The 19,299-nt window shown below is 34.4% G+C and overlaps 2 protein-coding genes and 1 non-coding gene across 7 annotated transcripts; 1 reads left to right on the top strand and 2 right to left on the bottom strand.

The window, feature by feature from the left end:
- Positions 1–32: 32 nt before the first annotated feature.
- LOC133299983 (probable splicing factor 3A subunit 1) lies at positions 33–3,849 on the bottom strand. Of its 5 annotated transcripts, none has more exons than XM_061499475.1 (4): positions 3,720–3,849; positions 1,197–3,372; positions 785–1,079; positions 33–90 (listed from the first exon to the last, which is right to left on the bottom strand). In XM_061499475.1, the coding sequence occupies exons 2-3, from the start codon at positions 3,339–3,341 to the stop codon at positions 810–812; spliced, it is 2,415 nt and encodes an 804-aa protein (XP_061355459.1). In that variant the 5' UTR covers positions 3,342–3,372; positions 3,720–3,849; the 3' UTR covers positions 33–90; positions 785–809. The 5 variants fall into 5 exon arrangements, with proteins under 5 accessions (XP_061355459.1, XP_061355458.1, XP_061355455.1 ...); XM_061499474.1 differs by lacking the exon at positions 33–90 and adding an exon at positions 396–610; XM_061499471.1 differs by lacking the exon at positions 33–90 and having other exon boundaries at positions 396–1,079.
- Positions 3,850–7,339: 3,490 nt separating this feature from the next.
- On the top strand, positions 7,340–7,425 carry LOC133300000 (small nucleolar RNA Z221/R21b). The gene has a single exon (XR_009750011.1). It is a non-coding gene; the product is annotated as a small nucleolar RNA Z221/R21b (small nucleolar RNA).
- A 2,805-nt stretch (positions 7,426–10,230) lies between these two features.
- Positions 10,231–14,179, bottom strand: LOC133299984 (uncharacterized protein C57A10.07). Its single transcript, XM_061499476.1, has 3 exons — positions 13,197–14,179; positions 11,878–12,002; positions 10,231–10,673 (listed from the first exon to the last, which is right to left on the bottom strand). Exons 1-3 carry the CDS (start codon positions 13,795–13,797, stop codon positions 10,356–10,358), a joined length of 1,044 nt encoding a protein of 347 aa, XP_061355460.1. The 5' UTR covers positions 13,798–14,179; the 3' UTR covers positions 10,231–10,355.
- Between the last annotated feature and the right edge of the window lie 5,120 nt (positions 14,180–19,299).

The raw sequence follows: 19,299 nt of genomic DNA on the forward strand, positions 1-19,299 counted from the left end.
GAACAATTTATACCATTCTACTTCCCTCGTACCATTCAAAGATATTTCACATAAGCTGCAGAAACCTTCCCACATGTCCAAGTAGGGTTTCTGTTATGACAAAACAGCAAAATCAAAATATACAACTATCCCAGCAACTATATGGAATTGGCTACATTAAGTTTAAATGGCATTAAAAACAAAACAACCTCTTATGACTAAAACCCATACAAGATGCATATCCTCAGCAGCTAAAAACGCCCTCTTACCAAACGTCCAACTGAACATGTCTAATAGTAGGCAAAACAGAAAACACCAGCGGGAAAAAGGCTAATAACTACTTTCTTTTGTTGTATAACAAAATCATTTCTTTCCACTATATTTGCAAAAATAATAAACATCAACTACGTGGTAGATAAAAAAAATATAAATAGTGTATGTGATCCCCCCTAACAGAAAATGAGCTCCCAATAAAAACAAGTTGGTACACTTTGTGGGGAATCAACTGCAACGCAAAAGAAAACAAGTAATTAGTGATGTATAAATTGACTTGATCACTTCAGACAAAAGGAACTCAATTACTTCCCCAGTTCCCCTTATCCTCAAGAGACAAGCGTCAAGGTGCGAAAATCTGTATTCCAAAATTAACATCAGTTTTGAAGACAATATTAAGTTCAAAACCTCATCAAATACAAACTACAAATAAAGACTACAAAAATAACATTTATGATGATATCATCCTGGTGTCTACCAGTGGTATGAGAAATTATATTCCCCACAATGAGGCAAAAGTTTCAATAACCACCTTGAACATCAAGGTGAGGAAAAAGTTATCTCTTTCTACCACCACGCTCTCTCAAGGTCAGGGTAAGTGTTTCTCCTCCTCCAATATTGTAATAAGCAAGAGTCATGTTATCCTTTAGAAAACCAGGTTTTGCACTCAATTTCTGTTTGTTAGCTGGAAGCTGGATCTCCCCTGCAATTTTCTCCTTCAGACTGCTAACAGTTTCTGACAAAGACTGCACTGTTATTTCCAGAACTTGTCCTTTAAGATTTCCTTCATCAACATTAGGAACAGATACACTGATTCGAACAGATCCCTGGGGATTAAAAAAACAAGATGTCGGAAAGGATTACCATAAATAAATACTAACAGGACATAAAACATTAATGAAAAAACTTAAAGGAAAAATAAGGGACTGTTGTAAACTCCATACCGGATGTTGAGCCAGAAACTGATCTTCAGGGATAAGAGGGGAATCATCAAGCTTTTGCCTCTTTGGTTCTGGTTCATCTGGAAGAGGGGGAGGAGCTTCCTCAGGTGGTGGTGGTGGTGGTAGACCATGAGGCAAAGGTGGTGCAGGCATCATAGGCATTGCTGGTGGAGGAACATGGTGAGGGGCAAAAGGTCGAGGAATTGGAACAGGTGTAAACTGAGACCCTGGTGGTGGGGGTATGGGAATTCCTGGTCCATTCACAGAAATTGATGGAGGCATTGGGGGTGGTTGACCAGCCATAACTGACTGCTGTCCAGAAGTCATCTGCATTTGAGGTGGCATTGGCCGCATTGATGGAATCATGGGAATGACTGGAGGTCTGGGCGGAGGAACTGGAAGGCCACCACTGATAGGTGAAGAATATTGTATTGTGTTGGGAGGAACTCGAGGAAGATTCAATGCTAGTCCAGGTGGCGGTGGAAGAGGACGAACTGAAGGAATACCAGGTCTAGGAGGAGGTGCGGCTGGTCCAGGAAGGTTCATAGCTTCACTATTAGCAGCATTACTTTGCTCCTCACCACTAATATTCTGTGAAATAGCTTGGTTTGCAGTGCGTCCAATACTCCCAGTGTGACCATCCCATATAACCTGCTTTGGTTGCTCATCTTTCTTCTTCTCAATCTCTGCCTTAACAGCATTGGAGACCTCTTCCTCAGTAGTACCAAAGATATCAGGACGAGTCCGTGCAAGTCCAACAATGTTTCTTGATATTTCATCATCCTGAGCAAGGGTTGTCTCTCGAATTTTGGCAAACATCCTTTCTTTTTGTTCTTTGTACTTAGGATCAATGAGAGAAATTCGTATATGTTCAGACATTTCATTAATAGGTATCAGCTCACCAGTGATAGGGGAAACAACAAACTTTGTTGAATCTCTTTCAGTAGGAATCCTCTCCTCCGGTCTCTTCCAGTTCTTCACAATCCTCATTGGTGGATCAGGTTCATCTGTAACCTTGACTTCATTCTTCTTCCCATCACCATTGTCTTCCAAACTAGCTGCTCTCATGCCCTCTTCAACAAGTTGAACCTCTTCCTCATCCATTTCCATTTCTATCTCCTTTTCAGGCTCAATAATCTCTTCTTCCATGGTTGACACCTTGCTTCTCCTTACAACCTCCTCTAGGGTCATTGGAGGAGGTAGCTCTTCATCCTCATCATCAGCAAAATCTACTGTCTCAACCACTACAAAATCATGCCAGTCTATCATTGCCATTTGTACCCTTTCCTGTTCAACCTCATCCTCAGCCTTTTGCCTAGCTTGCTCTTGTGAATGCTCCCATTCTAGCCTATTCACACATCGTTCAAGGACAGTGGTCATGTCAGAGACACTCTTCTTCAGCTTCCCTGTCAACCCCTTAGGAGGCATCAAAACCCTGGAATATGCATCCGCAAGGGAAGTAAAAAATGTGAACATGCTGTGCGTTGGCTTCAAGAAATGGAATTGGGGATTATTAACCTCCCTACTTGTCAATCCAGTCAAAAATGATTTTCCATTTCGAGCCACAAATTGTGCTGTGAGCTTTATAATATCCAGTTCTTCCCCCGTAATCCCTTCAGGAAGCCGAACTGTATACTGTTCCGCTTCGGGTGGTTCAAGTGCTTTCCTCACAGGCTTAAATTGGGCAGAGGGATCAGGCTTTGCTGCCACTGCATCACTGCTCTCAGTCAACGGAGCTGATTCCGAAACAGATAAATCTGCAGGCTGCAAAGGAGGTTCCTGTGCAGAAGATTGGTTCTGGGCACGAAATTCAGCCAGCCGGTGCTGATAATATGCATGATATGGATCCGAGGGATTCAAAAAATTGAACTTGGCATTGCCAGTATTATTTGCAATAATCCTTTTCTCAAACTCTGGCCCATTTTTGGCAACGAATTGGGAAGTTTTATCAACAATGGTTCTAATGTCCGGAGGTGGATGTATAATTCCAATGGTTCTAGTGTGGGTAGCAACCGATGCTTTGATCTGCTCCTCCCTAGACGGTTTCTCATCATTCTTCTCCTCAGTCACTTGCGATAGAGGGAGAGGACCCAGGTTTCCATCAGAGGGAGGAGCAGGAAGAGGCAATATGGGCAATGCACCCAGCATGACGTAAATCCCAAATAGCCTTCAAACCTACCTAATTGTATAAAGCGGAACTGAAATAAGCATAAAAAAAAGCAACTTCTAGCTAACAAGTAACAAGTTCAACGCAAACCAAAACTGAAAAAAAAGACCACATTAGTTATAAAATCACACAAAAATTAAACTTCATTCATGGATCTTCCCCCGTTTGCATTAAATCTCATTCACACAAGGCATATGAATGCTAGTAAAAATGTAAAATTGAATTATATGCTTCACTTGTATTTAGATTTCAGAAAGAAATAAAAAATCACAAAACAATCTAAACAAAGCTCCAATTGAGGAAGAAAAAATCGTCCGCATCGCGAGATACGGTCGATGTTTTTCGATTTCGGGTCTTACCAAAACTAAAAGATGAAGGAATTGCAGTACTTTGTTGAATCGCTAGAGGGAAGGGGGAGTAGTGTGATGAACCCTACAAAACCCTATCCCGGTGGAGATTAGAAACTGCATCCTCTACTCTGCTAAAGCCTAAACGCGTAATTGCACTGCGCTTTTTTATTTTTTAGATATATGTACAGCCGGCAAATCGGGCTCGGCTCGGTGGGCCAATCCGCCTAACTCGCTAAATGAGGCGGACGTGGACTGAGTTTTTCAACTCATCTCAAAAGTGGGGCGGGGCGGGCTCATTTTTTGGAGAGTTGATGGCGGGCATAGGTGGGCCGAGGCGGGTCAGTGTAAAATAAACTCGGGTTGACGGGTCAACCCGGCCAACCTGCCAAACGGGGCGGGGCAGGCTGAGTTTTTGAGCCCACTTTCAGAAGTGGGGCGGGCGGGCTGGCTCATTTTTTGGCGGGGCGGGACGGGGCGGGGCGGGGCGGGCCGCCCACTTTGCCACCTCTAGATATATGTGGCAAATAATTTTTTAGGATTAATATTTGGGAAAAAAAATTTCGATATTACTTTAGACAACTTTATCTAATGTTCATCGAAACGACGTCGTTTTGGGTTGAAAAATTAAAAAATTAGAATAATAAAGACTACTATAACCCTGAAATAAAATTAAAATTACAAAATGATCATAATTTCCGTCCCAAAACGACGTTGTTTCGATGAACATTAGATAAAATTATCTAAAGTAACTTTAGAAAAAACAAACCCTTAATATTTTTTTGAGCAAATATTATTTTTTGTCCTCAGCAAATTTATGATGTCTGCTTTAATCCTTAACAAATAAAAAAGCTATTCGTGGTCTCTATGAAATTTAAAATGACCGTGGTCCTTCATAAATTCAAAAAAGATCCATATTAATCCCTCATAAATTCAAAAAAGATCCACATTAGTTCCTCAAAATGATTAAATAAATTTTAAATTTCTTAAAGACCACGAATAACTTTTTTATTTACTAAGGAAAAGCAGATATCATAAAATTTATTGAGAATGGAAAAAGGTATTTACTCAATTTTTTTATCTGCTCTTAGTATTAAAGTGTTTTATACTATTTGTTGCAGGAAGGTTATTCTCTCCTATGGTAATCTTTCAATTTTTGTGCAGTATCTTTTTATTTTTATTTTTAGTAAATATCTTTTTGGGTTCCTAACAAAAAACACGGTTCCTATTTTAGTCCCTTACAAAAAAATATTAGTCGACTGGTCCCTATAAAATTTAAAGTGGATCCATTTTAGTCTTTTTGGAGGACTAATATGGGTCTTTTTGAATTTGTGAGGGACTACGATTTCAACTAAATGGGTGCACTTTGAATTTCCTAGGGACCTTGAGACTAATTTTTTTTTGTAAGGGACTAAAGTGAGAACCGTGTTTTTTGTTAGGGACAAAAAAAATATTTATTTTTTTTAGAAAATCGAGACCCCTTATTTACTGGTGTGTTTATTATATAATTTGAAACTTAAATTTTTTACTTCCAATCTCTAAAATTATATATTTTGATCACGTAACAATACATGATTGAGTGATACTGTGAAAGCATTTATATTTATAATACATCAAAATTAAACACTTTAGTTTAACCTAAAAAGTTGGTCAAGTGGTGAGAGTGTGTCATGTGTGGATCGGCACATATTCGTAAATTTAGGGATATTTGGTACTGAGAATTTAACAGAAATGTTGGGAAAGTAGGGTAGGCAAAATATGTTAATCATGTTTGATATGTCTTGAAGTTATAAAAATCGGTATATTATTTTTCTCATGACTTTTGTTTTGAACTAGACAATGGGAAAAAAATAGTCATTTGAAGTGTGGTATTTTTTAAATTCAAGAATGAGAAACATCTTTTACTATTTGTAGACAAAAATAACCTCAAAAAGTCTGTATCAAGTACACTTCCAATCAATATTTCACTATTAACCAAATAAAATATTAGTAAAAATAATCCAACTTCTTTAGCAAATTTTTTGCATACCAAACACATTTTTGTAACTTACACAAACACAAAAATTTCTCATCATATTTTAAATTTTTTTTCCAATAATAATTTTTTTTCCATACCAAACACCCGGCTTTTTCACCATTTTGTCCCTTATTAATTAATTAATAACCATTTTGCCCCTGATTCGAAACTATCTACCAATCTGCCCCTCTTTAATCGACTACCTTACATTTTTAATCGACTAAACGGTTGTTGGGAGATTTAATCGACTAAATCTCCCTACTTAATCGATTAAAATCATACTGACTTATTTTTTTTTTTGTTAAATATGAAGATTTAGTCGACTAAATAGGGAGATTTAGTCGACTAAATCTCCCAGCAGCCATTTTTTATCTGTTTTGGCCATTTAGTCGATTAAAAATGCAAGGTAGTCGACTAAAGAGGGGCAGATTGATAAATAGTTTCAAATCAGGGACAAAATGATTATTAATTAATTAATAAGAGGCAAAAGGGTGAAAAAGCCCCAAACACCCCCTTAAACCATAGTCATGTCAATTATATAGGTTAGATTGCAACAACTTTGTTAATCTCGTATTCTCAACATGAATAGTCCACCTTTCCTCAAGTTGGAGAGATGGATTAGTCAAGGAATGTAAAAGCTTATATGAATGCTTACTAACCACGGTACAACAACAATAAAAATAATAATCTATTAGATTTAAATCAAGAAACAGTTAAATAATCGTTAATTTATAAATAAGTAACGCAAATCTTTTACATGACGTGATGATATGATATTAAAATAAGATGTAAGAGGATATATTTTGGGCTATGATAAACTTTTCATCTTTTTTAGATTTCAGCTTAACATTTGATTAATTGTTATTTGAAATTCTAAAATTATTTTTTTATAAGTACTTTGTAAGTATTTTACTTTGATACTGCATAAGCTTTAAAATGTTAAATTCAATCTTATTGCTATTATTAATTTTTTTTGGGTAAGCTGATGGGTAAAGACCAACAGCACCAATCTTATTATTATTTAATCACCCTTTGGGATCCTTTTAGATGCCTTTTTTAATTATTATTTTTAGTTTATCATAGTATTCTCTTAGCCGATAAAACAAAAAATTAATTTTGTGACATACGCTAAATCAAAGATATAATATTTTTTTTATGCATATGATTTCTGAAATCGATTCAAAACCACATAATCAAAAAAAATTTAATTCGTTTCCTCAAACTAACACATTTTGGTAAATATACGAAGTTATTATTATTATAATTGTTGGCACATTTTTTTTTTTTTTTTTTTTTGCATATTGGTGAAATTATTTGGAAGGACTTAGTTGGTTTGATAAAGGAGAACTGGGCCGTGTGGTCTGATCATGGATGGACTGGGCCATTTTTGTGTGGCATCACTGTTATTAACAAAACATAATAAGGGTAAATATGTCAAACAAAAAATGGGCTTTTGAAATGCGAACTAGGGTTTCTCTACTTTCCCTTATATAACCGAGCCTGCAACCCTTACTCCTCCGCCATCTTCTTCCTCGATTTCTCAATTTCGTTATTTTCAACAATCGTTTACGTTCATGAATTCTTAGTGTGTTTTGCTTCTAAAGTTGAATTTTGTGGGCTGTGATGAGTCATAGAGAATGTCATGCACCACTCTGATTATTCAGTGCTGATAATTTTCTCATACCCATTTTATCTGAGCTCTTTTCCTTTCATCATTACCATTCAAGTTTTAATTTTTATTTTAATGAAATGTTGTTTTTGACTTTTTTATGAATTTTTTTTGATTGCAAGTGAATTCATGTAGTGAACAGATTCTGGAAACCAATTTGAAACTGGAACCAAGTGATGGGGGGTTTTGTAACCCTAACCATGATGCGGACCGTACAGCTTTTATAGCTTCTGGGGATAAAATTTTGGTTTCTGATGGTTCCTTGTTCCTTCTTAATGAAATTGTTATGCTTTTTTTTTTCCTAATGTTTTTTTATTAAATTATTAGCGTTGCATTTGATTTTCCTTGTTTAATATGTTGTCTAATTTCTGGAAGGACAAATTAGATTATACGATTAAAATCTGGAGTAAAACCTTGAATCCCATTAGAAACTAGTATATCCAATATTTCTTGCAGTACTGAATCGTTGGTTTCTCTGTCAGGCTATTTTAATTATTTTAAATCAGTTTTTTTTATTTCTTATTTTTTTTTTGGTATGGCTAAGACGCCTTCCAAGATTTTGATAGTGGCTGATTAGTGGGGAAGAGGGGATTTCTGTTGAAATCAACCCTTTTTTGGTGTTGGATCTTATTAAAAGCATAATTAACAACATTGTTTGGGAAGCTTTGAGTTAATTTGAAATCGTGATGTAATACCTGTGAAGGTTTGGATATGGAATGGTGGAAGAATACTTATGCAATCATATTCAGATGATGAACTAGATAAGAAATATGATGATTTGGGTTTAGAAGTTAGACTTAGAGCAGCTAAAAAAATTAAATGGTCATCTGGAGTAGAAACTTTGTTATGAGTCTTATGACACACGAAAGCCACCGTTTAATTGAACTGATTTCTTAGGATCACCATTTTGCAAATACCTAGCTACAAAAAGGCCTATTTTCGTACGGTCGTAAATTTGGTAGGTTGTGGCAGTAATGTGCATAACGAGCAGTCAGGAACATGCTTAACCAGTAATGATTATATAGCGGTTGTGTTGGACTTGGTACAAAGGATAAATGCATATCTCCAATTGAGGTTTTTTATTGAATCTTTGGGGTGGATAAGCTTTTGTATACATTAAGATTATGATGATGAAGTAAAAGTAAATTTTACATTTTCACTATTGTTTTAATTAGATTGAGTTTCCTCTAATTGTTATGTCCTTTGGTTGTTGAACAAAGTGTGTTACAAATCTAAAAAAAAAAGAAATGTTTTTGCTATCAAAAAATTTTAAATTTCATTTTTTTTTTGTTCTAGAAATCTAACTTCTTAGGGTAGTAGAAATTGCATTGTTTTGAAAACTAAATAGCTTAATTATTAAAATAAGGCTAAATCAATCTTATCTTTAGTGGGTTTTGTCATGTTTAATTTAATTAAAAATTTGTTTTTATTAAGGGTTCAAATATTATTTCTAAATTAAATCAAATCAAATCATTTCTATGTTTAAAATATTTCAGAAAAGCATACAAGCAGGTACATGTCCTAAATATGAAGTATGAGAATTTGGACTGAAAATGGATAATCCGATGTTGAGTAAGGTTGGGCTCAATTAAATAGGTTGACTTGTCTAACTCCATCCAACAGAGTTATCATATATGATATTCCCAGGTCTCCTGTAAGGTCCTGTGTTGATGGCTTTTCTGAAGATGCTTTTTCAAGCTGTCCTATACCGAGCAACACTTGGTAGAGTAAATTAACGTTGTAGTACGAGTGCCATCCCTTGCCCCCTTTAACCTACTCGTGTAGTAGGCATGTTCAATTATCAGAAATTTTATGCTCAGAAGTAATGAAAACAGGTAAGAAAGTCTCGTTATATGTGCTGCTTCACAGGTGAGATGACCAACAAGAAGAAAAAGGAGTTTATTTTAAGAAACCATTTTATAATCTGCTGTTTAAGTACAAATTTTAGGGACATATTAAGCAAGACCATTTCATAATCTCATATCACAATGCAATACAAAAAACTGTCATATTCTAAGAGTCTTACATCTATGCCAATATATCCAATTGTGGAAAGATGAAGCCTGGACACAATTCTTTTCCATATTTACCGTGATGGCAACATCTGTAACAGCATAAAGCCAATAAAACATGTAACGAAATGCATCTCTCTCAGAAGGCGGTTACCAGACTTCTCATTCAATTATTAATTTCATTTCACCAAGAGTTTAAATAAATCACCTTACATATATGATGCACCACACTTCAAAAACATTGACGTGTGGTGTCCGATACTCCAACAAGCATTACTGTGACTGAAAAAAAGATTCAAAATTTGCATTGCATTTTTAGTTTCAACTATTAAATTCGTTGGATTACGATTATTATTTTATTGAATTTAATATAAATATTTATTTGCAATATTAATGGGTATTATAAATTTAACTTTATTTTTTATTAAATTATTGAATATTAAATATAATATTGATGGGATATTCTAATGTATCGAAATCTAATATTTTTGGATCTAGATCCTCTCATGTGAAAATTCACATGTCGATGTCATGTGGAGAATCATAACTATACAAAGGTGGATCAATGGTAATAAAGGAGGAGAGAGAAAAAATGTTAAAATAAGTAATTATGAAATCATAACCATTGATTTACCTTTGTATGGTTGTGATATTCCCACATGACCATATCATTTTTTTTTTCTACATTAGAGGATCCATTTCCAATATTTTTTAAAATTAACTGTATCGTGTCTCGTGTCGGTGCAAGATAGCCTTACATAAACCTTGATAGACTTCTTCTACCCAAGAAGCAACATCATTTTCATCTACACAATTTATCATCATCTCAGTTCAACAAAATTTAATCTTCATATCATTCATCAACAAATTCATGCAATGTAAAGTCATCGTATTTGTATCTAATATCTCTATCTTGTTAGTTTACACTTGTATATACTAAGTTATGGTTACTATGACCACGGGAGTGCACCAGGATAAGGAGTTGGTTCACAATATCTGAATAAAGCTTCAATTTCAGGACACCCATTTGGATAAGGAATTGACCGATGGAAAGGATCACGCTTTAGTTTCTTGTGATAAAGTGAACCTCGACATCCATATGGATCTCTTTGGAATTGAGTTCTGACCAATTCCTCGCCTTTCAGAGCACCTGCTTTTGCATTTGATGTAGCGGGAGTGCCAACATAGAAGAACTTTGACTCTGGAAACCCAATAGCAGATCGATGTAGATGCGCAAATCTGTCTTCCTTGAAATCGTAACTTACAACCTGATTCCCATATTCAAAAAATCAGATTGAATCTCATGATGCAACTAAAAATAAGGCTAAGCATGATGTCATCGGTAATTTTGAATATTTGAGAGATTTTATATATTAGTCAAAGAATCTCTAATCATCATTCAATTTGTTTTTTATAGAAGAATTAAACTTGGATAGAAAAAGACTTTTGAAACAGAAAACTTAATATGCTGCTCTAGACTTCTTCTATTGATGACACCGTAAACCTCATTGGACACAAATGTAAAGCAAGATGCAACTAAAAATAAGGCAAATCATGATATCACCAATAAAAAGGGGCAACGTGGTGTTATAAAGCACCTACTATGCATAGGGTCTAGAAAAGGATCAAACCCACTGTGTAGTTTAGTAGATAGCCTTGTCTTGCATTTTCAAAAGGGTGATTACATGAATCGAACCTATGACCCTTAGTCACATGGAGACAATAAGTCAAAGAATATCTGATTATCATTTATTTATTTTTTTAAAGGAAGAATGAAACTTGTATAGGAAAAGACTTTTGAAACAGAAAACTTAATAGGCTGCTCTAGACTTCTATTGATGACACTGTATACCTCATTCACAACAAAAACGTCAGGACTAAAGATTGCAAGACAAATGTGCAATGCAGCAATAAAAGCCAAAATTTGTTAGTCCATGGAGGATCTATCCACCAGAAAATCATAATTACATATTTATATATGCTCGATTGATAGATAACATCATTAAACATAATGTCAGTCAGCTGGAGCAAAAAATTCTCTGAATCATATTTCAAATAAGTACCTGAACTACAGCATTTTTTCCTAACATATTAGTAATGAATAATTCATAATTCTTTTCTGCAATTTCACATTCTCAGTATTTGCTATAGGACTGAGGCATGATCATTAAAGACTAATCCCTGTTAATTTTATTGGGAATACAAAATGATAGACTTCATTCGCACCATGTATGCTGTATGCACATTAATAACCTTTTTTACAAATCAATCAGAGTATTTATCAGCAACCATTACGAAAATCAGAGGCGGCTTTGAGCTTGTCACGCAACGAAAGTATAATCAAATATTTTATTAAATTTGTTTCCCTCTTTTTCATTTATTTTCATCATCCCACAAAAATATCAACATATTCCATCTTTTTACAAGAAAGAACAGAACACTTCACAACTCGCATAAGGTAGGAATACATACAGTTATATTTTGGGGATAGGAGCCAGTAAGCTCTCGGAATCGACAGACACTAAATAGAAGATTTTCAAAGCTGTCCCGTGCATGTTCCTCTGTAAGTGCTCTCCATTTCACACTTTCTTCTTTACCTACATAAGCAACCCAAAAAAATGAGGATTTCTGATCAAAGCAGTTTATTAGGGAAGCATGTGCGAATAAACTAAAGGTGAAACACTTTATGTCATCCATATCAGCAACATCCTGAGGAAATAGAGATAATGATGCAGTGGACACTCATCAAGATAACATTACAAAGTTATAGGAAAAATATGTGCAGCTAATATAGTGGGATTCATTAAGTATGCATTAAAAAATTCTAAAGCAAAAAAAGAAGTAAGCAATTTTATTAGTAACATAAAACATGATAGCAACTCAATGAATGCAGCAAGAATACAATTATCATAGGTCTCTATAATGGTAGAGTGGATCCAGGGACAAACTTAATCCAAGTACAAACTGATTAAACTGAGGTAGAGTATTTCTTCCTAAATTATAACGAAGGCCAAGAAAAACACTTTTCTTGCGGAAGAAAGTTCCTATCTGTACTCTCATTTCTTTCCCTATTTAAAGTAAACATCCTCTGATTTTGTATTGCTTTCAGATCACAAGTTGGACTCAAATGGAAATGAGTGTACTCGAGATGTAGGATTAAAATCAACTATTGGAACTGAAGTTAACTCACGAATTTTTCAAGCTTACATGCCTAATTCATGCACCAATCCTATTTTTGCATGGATTGATGAGTTGTAAAACATAAAATAAATTGTATAACATGAAAATTAATTCTGATAAAAGATAACAGATGATATTTCACTCATAAAATTTGGACTTCACATAAGGTGTAATTTTTTTGCTAATGAGACAAGGTGGCAAGATGCCGAAAAAAAAGAACCAAAGATGCATTAACTAATTCTCATGTTTCTATTCACATAGATGGGTTGCAGAAGTGCATCTAAATACCAGCTGAATTCACATAGCTAATCAACTATGTTCTATTTCCTTTTATTATGATTTATAATTTGTTTTTCAACATTCATGTCTTACATATAGTGAATGATACACTTGACAGTAACAAAATACGTATCTAAAGCTGCTGTGCCAAGTATATGATAAATAACAATAGTATAATCAGTCAAATCTATTCCTTCTCCTTTGGTGATGCTTCCTACTCTATAATTTCCAAAAGTGAGCCAGAGCAAGCATTGAATTTCAATGATAAGATAATATGCTGCCAGTGCCAAAACAGTTACTCTAAAAAAACTCAATAAAATGAAGAAACTCACCAAACCATCCTTTCGAATCTGCAACAGCCCAATAACTCTGCGCCTCACTACGAGGGCCAGCATCTCTGCGAGTCTCTCCACCACTGAACAGAAGCAGAGCAGAGTCATCCCTGGCTGCAATTTCAATCCCTTTATGAATATGTGCCAGAAAAGTGGTAGCTTGACCAGGATTCTTCTGATAAGACTCCAAAAACCAAGAATCCTCTTTGTCAATTTTCCCACAGTTGCTGCTTGTATAAATGGAATGCCCAGCAACCATAACAAGATTCTGAAGCTTGGGGAACGGATAATCATACAAACCCACATCAGATTTACCATAAACATTCTGCTGCACCCCGTAATGGGTTCCATAAAAAGAGATAAATATGATAAGTGTGACCCCAAAAGACAAGGCTATGAAGAAGAGACCCATGAGTGGGTGAAGCTTGAAATAGTGGTGAAAACGTTTCCCAAATGATTTGATCATCCTGAAGGGGTGAAAAGATGAGTTTTTTGGTCTTCTGGTTCGTTTGACGACGGTTCCTGATTCTAAATCGAAGTCACTTCTTGGGTATGCGTGAAAGGACTTGGGGCCTTGGGATCCGAAAGGGTAATTGTTCATTGTACTATATTTTTTCTTATTTGGAAAAAGGGGAAATGATTAAACGTACCCGAAAAGAGAGTGCAGCGAAGCAACGGAATCATTGAATCGCAGTTTAAGGAGAAGCTACATGGAGTGAGTAGTACAAGATTTGATATTTGAAGGTTCACAAAGAGAATTGAAGGATCTGGACTTGGAAGCTGAGAAAATATAATAATAATAAAAATAAGAATAAGATTTTGACTCAATGGACCGTAATTATGGAAAATTGGAAAGTTTCAGTTTGCATGATTGAAATTACAACATGGTATTGCAGCGCTATGCGAAATTATAGTTTTCGTTTCGCAGAGGAACAGGGGATCGAAAAGGAGATCCAAATTCCGAATTTGTGTGAGTGTGAGTGTGTCTGTTTGTGAGAGTGCGAAAAAAATTGGTTTTTTTTACCCATAAATATATATATATTTTTTTAACTAGGTTTAAATATTGAATTACTTATATTTGGATCAGTTTTAAACTTAACTTGTTTTAATAATTGACCCAGTGGCGAACCCATCATATTTTCTTTATGTCTGCACAATATTTTTATTTTTATTTTAAAGATCACCATCATGATTCAATTTTTGCTTCCACTTCAAAAGTAAAGCTTTGGTGAATCAACCAAAGTCTTAAGGAAATAATAAATAATGATAATTAAAAAAGAAATAAACACCACAAAAAGACATTTGTAAAATATAGTATAATTGTAAGAGTTAATCGATCAAAAACTCACCTTTGTCGATGTCTATTTGATCCAAAGTTGGTCATTTTTATTTCACAAAAAAACATGAAAAATTCCGTGCGATTCTCCTCGAAGATTGAATTTCAGGAATGTTGATGTTTATTAAGATTTGGAGCTAATAAGGTTTATAAAAAAAAAAGACAAAGCAATGGGCTAGGGTTTAAACTTTAAGCTTTTAATTGTAGGGGTTGGTTGGGTTGGACATATTTTTACCTTTTTCCTTTAATTTTCCTAATTCTTTTTTGGGAAAAGTTCACCAATGCCCATGTAGTTTGCTTCAGAATCATTTATGCCCCTGTGGTTTTTTTCTATCACATATGCCCATGTGCTTTGTAAAAAATAAGAAACCACAGAGGTATATGTGATAAAAAACATACCCTTTTACAAACCACCGGGGCATATGTGATAAGAAAAAAACCACAGGAGCATAAGTGATTCTGAAGTAAACCACAGGGGCATTGGTGAACTTTTCCCTTTTTTTTTTTTCTTATTTACTTGACTTGAATCACTCATCTCATATGAAATTTTTTTCCCCCAACTTTGTGTCTGCAAGTGCAGGCACTTGCACTCACCTGCGTCCGCCATTGATTGACCCAAACCCATTTTGTGAAGAAAAAAATAGCCAAAAATCACGGTAAGTCAATTTGGGACTTAGGTTCTCTCTTCTCCCGATAAGAATGGAAACAAGCTTGTTTGAGGTGTTGGAATACGAGCCAATGTAACTAGTGTGTTCTAAATTTTAGTAGTACTATCAGAGATATGGTAGAGAGGGAAATTGGATCATATCATATGAGTGCTTGGAGATCAATGTGAAAATATATTTGTGATCTAGTGACTTTAAATCCAAAAGGGATTACAAATTCACAGGCTTTGATTTTTTTTTTTTTTTTTGATAACACACAGGCTTTGATTTTGATACAACATGTGATAGGATAATTATTATTCTGTCTACTTGAAAATTTTACGTGCTATAAGCCTCCAAGATTTCATGGGGTAGTCAAGCAATGAGATAGATTGTAGACACTAGTGTTGATTAAATAAGAGTTAGTCATACTATAGAAATTGTTCGTAAATATCTGCTGATTTTAATTTCTTACATTAAGTAAATGGAATCCTTACGTTGATATTTTATGGGATAATTTTTTGTTTGAATTTTTTTATTTATTTATCATAAGTTTGGAGTTTTTTGGTGATCCAATAAAATCATGATAATTGCTAATTGCAAATATCAATTATGAGTTAGAATGAGCTACCCATGACACTGAATAATACCATGGAATAGTAATATTAGCATTTTTTTTTAAGAATCGGTATTTATTCAACAAATATCAAATTTATTATACAATTTATATATTTTAAAACAAATAAATAATAAAATTACTTGACTTTAAAATTAAATCAATAACTATAAAAAAAATCAAATAAAAACAAGTTTTGAAACCAAGTTAAAAGTGGGTCAGGTCGGATTTGACCCGATTTTGAAACCAAGTCAGACCCACTTCAGAAATCAAGTCAGGTCAGATTTGATCTAGTTTGAACCAATTCAAAAAAAATTCAAATCAAGTCAGACCTGACTTGGATCAAATTAAACTGGGTCGGGTCAAAATACTTGACTATCAAACCAAGTCGGGTCAGCACAAAAACCTGACCCGACCTAACGTATGCACAGCCCTGGTAATTCTCCTTGTTGTTCAAATCTTCATGTGATAAAAAATATTTGTATATTATATTCCCTGTCCAAAGGGAGGGTTTATGGTATATAAATTATGGGTTATATTTATCTCATTTAACATGAGATAATCTCTCTTCCTACACACACACAACAAACGTGAGTCCCACTTCTATTTTTTCTCTCTTCATTCATTTGTAGGCCCCTCTTATAATTTTGTTTCACTAACATAAGATAACTATCTCCAACAACATAAGAAAAAGATTTCCCATAAATTATTTTGTTGTTGCCCGAATTTAATCTTATTGCATTGTGTATGTCAATTAGTTTTTTTTTGCCATCAACAACAACATGTTATTGTTAAGTTATTTACTATGTCAAATTATAAGAAATGAAGATGTATAGTTTATAGAATATTTTTATTTATTGAGTTATATGCTTTCGCTAGAACTGTTTAAGTGTAAAACCTTTTTAAGAATGCTATTATTTTTGAACTCATGATCAGTGAAGGTGTTACACCTCCTTGTGGAATGCATCATGATTTTGGACAAGATTTGTAAGAGTTTCTACGAATTACTATGGTATTACGGCTAAAGTGGGATTGATTTATTTTTCATGTAATTTTTTTTTAAAATTTGAGGAATGCTTTTGATTATTTCATGCAATTTCCTGCCCAAGGGGAGTTATTGTGTGTTTTAATTAGAAGCTTGTCTGCAATAAAATTATTGGGGTGCATTGGTCTAGGTGATCTGTCTGCTCAAAGGAGACAGATCTCTGAAGCTAGTGTATACTCATTGATTGATTCATCTGAGGCTTTAATCTTGGTTTAAACCTTGGTATGTGCATTTTGCTCAAAGAGGAATGTACTATTTTGTTTGTCTCGTTGTAATAACTTGCCTTAGTTGAAGTTGTATTTTGTCCTATAGTTTTTTTGGATGCATTCGTTTTGCCTTAACAGTGAATTTTTGTTAATTCCTTTGAATTAATTTAAATATATTTGAGAAGTGCATCTACGTGAAAGTAAGTGAGAGTAGAAGTATATTCTTAGTACTTTATGTAGATGATATTTTATTTTTCAGTAAGATGATGATTTACTGAATGAAATAAAAGTTTTTTTATCTAAAAATGTTTTATAGGAAATACCTTGAAGTAGCCTCCCTTGTATATATAAGTACTTTAAATTCTTTTGATTCCTTTAATTAGTGGGAGTTGTACTCGAGGCTTTCTTTTGAGTGTTTTAAATTCTTTTGATTCCCTTGATCAGTGGAAGTTATATTTAGTTTGCTTTTTTGGTCATGCAAACTGATGATGATTTTTGTGACTTTTGTTTGAATTTTAATGATTGATGATCATCATTATTGTTATTTCTGCTGTAGACTGAGAAATATATGTATGAATAGTATCTTTAAGCATGTTGTGACCGCTTAAAGATGATTGGATGTCATAAATTTTGAGATTTTGAGATCTCATGTTGTATTGTGACACGTTGGTTTATTTAAACTAAGCAATTACATTTCGTTAGGAAATTGCGTTAATTCCATTTCATGTCGTTAAGAAATTGAATTGAAAAAGGCAATTTCATGTTGTTTAGAAATTGGGTTACTACGATTTCTTGTTGTTTAGAGATTGCGGTAATGCGATTTCATGTTGTTAAGAAATTGCATTATGGAGTGTAATTTCACGTTGTTTGGAAATTGCACTAATGTAACTTCATGTTGCTGAGAAATTACATTGAGGACCTTTAAGAATTAGTGTGTTACGTCTTTGATCACATTTTCGCACTAATTCTTACTACACTACTAGGCCTTGATTCATGAAGATGTAATACCCATTGTATGTGAGTATGGAAGGTCATATGCTATGATATTTTTGGTATATTGATCGCCATGTTCCTATGATGGGGTTATGTTGAATTGAATTGTGTTGGGATGCTGGTATTGGAATTGGAATATTATTTTTCAAAATCGTGGCCACGTAAAATGATTTTTTAGTTATTAACCCGATAGAGTCGTTTTCAAAATAAAATGATTTTTAAAATAATATTAAATTAATTAATATAGCCCAAGTGAGAGAATGTTAGAAATTTTCCTTTATGTGGGCAATATTAATTAATCAGTTTTCTATTTTAAAATTAATCAGGTTAATGAATATTTCAATTGTATTATTTTGATAAGCCCATTGTGATCATGTTGAGTTGAGCTTTTGGCATCTGTTGGTATTGGGCCTAGTTGGGCAGCTGTGTAGGTTTTAGTGTGATCCTGATTTTTCGTGATGGGTGGACCCAGTGGACACAAACTCTTTTTAGGGTATTTGGCTAGGTCCCCTCTCTAGCCTATTTATATTGAGATTAAGTCCCATGAGCCGTAATGCTCCCACCACAGAAGGCTGCCATTTTGGAATAAGTCATAGAGAGGAAGACTCTTTTTTTTTTTTGGAGTTACCCAACCCTAATTACCTCCTTGAGGCGAGTTGGCTCCCTCCGGTATCCCCACAAGCTTCGACTCTTTGAGCCGGCTATGAGACTAATCCGGAGTGCGGGGGTCAGTGATGGCCAAAGGTTCAGCCCCCTCCCCAAGAATGCATTCAGCGGGAAGACTCTAGCCATGAGATCAAGGTTCTTCGCTCAGTAGATAAGATGGCCCAATCAGGTACACAAATTCCTCTCAGAATCAAAATTGATATATGATATTTTATCTATCAATCAATCTTTGTTTTCAATTATTATATGAAAATTTCTTACACGTCTCAGTTGTAATTTCTGTTCTTGATCAGACTGATTTATCAATTCATGTTCTATCTGGGTCATTGAGAATTTTGTTGCATGTTCTATCTGGGTCGTTGAGAATTTTGTTGCATGTACATGACATTATTTCAAAGTAATTATTTGATAAATTACTTTCTATATAAATTATTTGTCAAAAAATGGTGTTTTATCAAATAATGTACATCTTTCAAATCAAAAAGTACAAGGTGACCTAGCTTCTTCCACCTTCGGATCTCAAGGAGGCGTTTTCCAAGTTCACCAGAGGAGGGTCCCACATGTCCACGGAGCAGCTCCATCGAATCTTGTTGGATC

The sequence above is a fragment of the Gastrolobium bilobum genome, unplaced genomic scaffold (assembly GCF_033153095.1).
Source record: "Gastrolobium bilobum isolate Gb01-03AN ecotype WA unplaced genomic scaffold, APGP_CSIRO_Gbil_v1 utg31836, whole genome shotgun sequence".
Lineage (NCBI taxonomy): Eukaryota > Viridiplantae > Streptophyta > Magnoliopsida > Fabales > Fabaceae > Gastrolobium > Gastrolobium bilobum.

Coding starts and splice junctions, on each gene's coding strand:
- LOC133299983 (XM_061499475.1), bottom strand. CDS start 3,341: ATGCTGGGTGCATTGCCCATATTGCCTCTTCCTGCTCCTCCCTCTGAT. Junction 1,080..1,196: donor AGTTTCTGGCTCAACATCCG/GTATGGAGTTTA, acceptor TTTAATCCCCAG/GGATCTGTTCGAATCAGTGT.
- LOC133299984 (XM_061499476.1), bottom strand. CDS start 13,797: ATGAACAATTACCCTTTCGGATCCCAAGGCCCCAAGTCCTTTCACGCA. Junction 12,003..13,196: donor AGATTCGAAAGGATGGTTTG/GTGAGTTTCTTC, acceptor TTGCTTATGTAG/GTAAAGAAGAAAGTGTGAAA. Junction 10,674..11,877: donor CCTATCCCCAAAATATAACT/GTATGTATTCCT, acceptor TATGGGAATCAG/GTTGTAAGTTACGATTTCAA.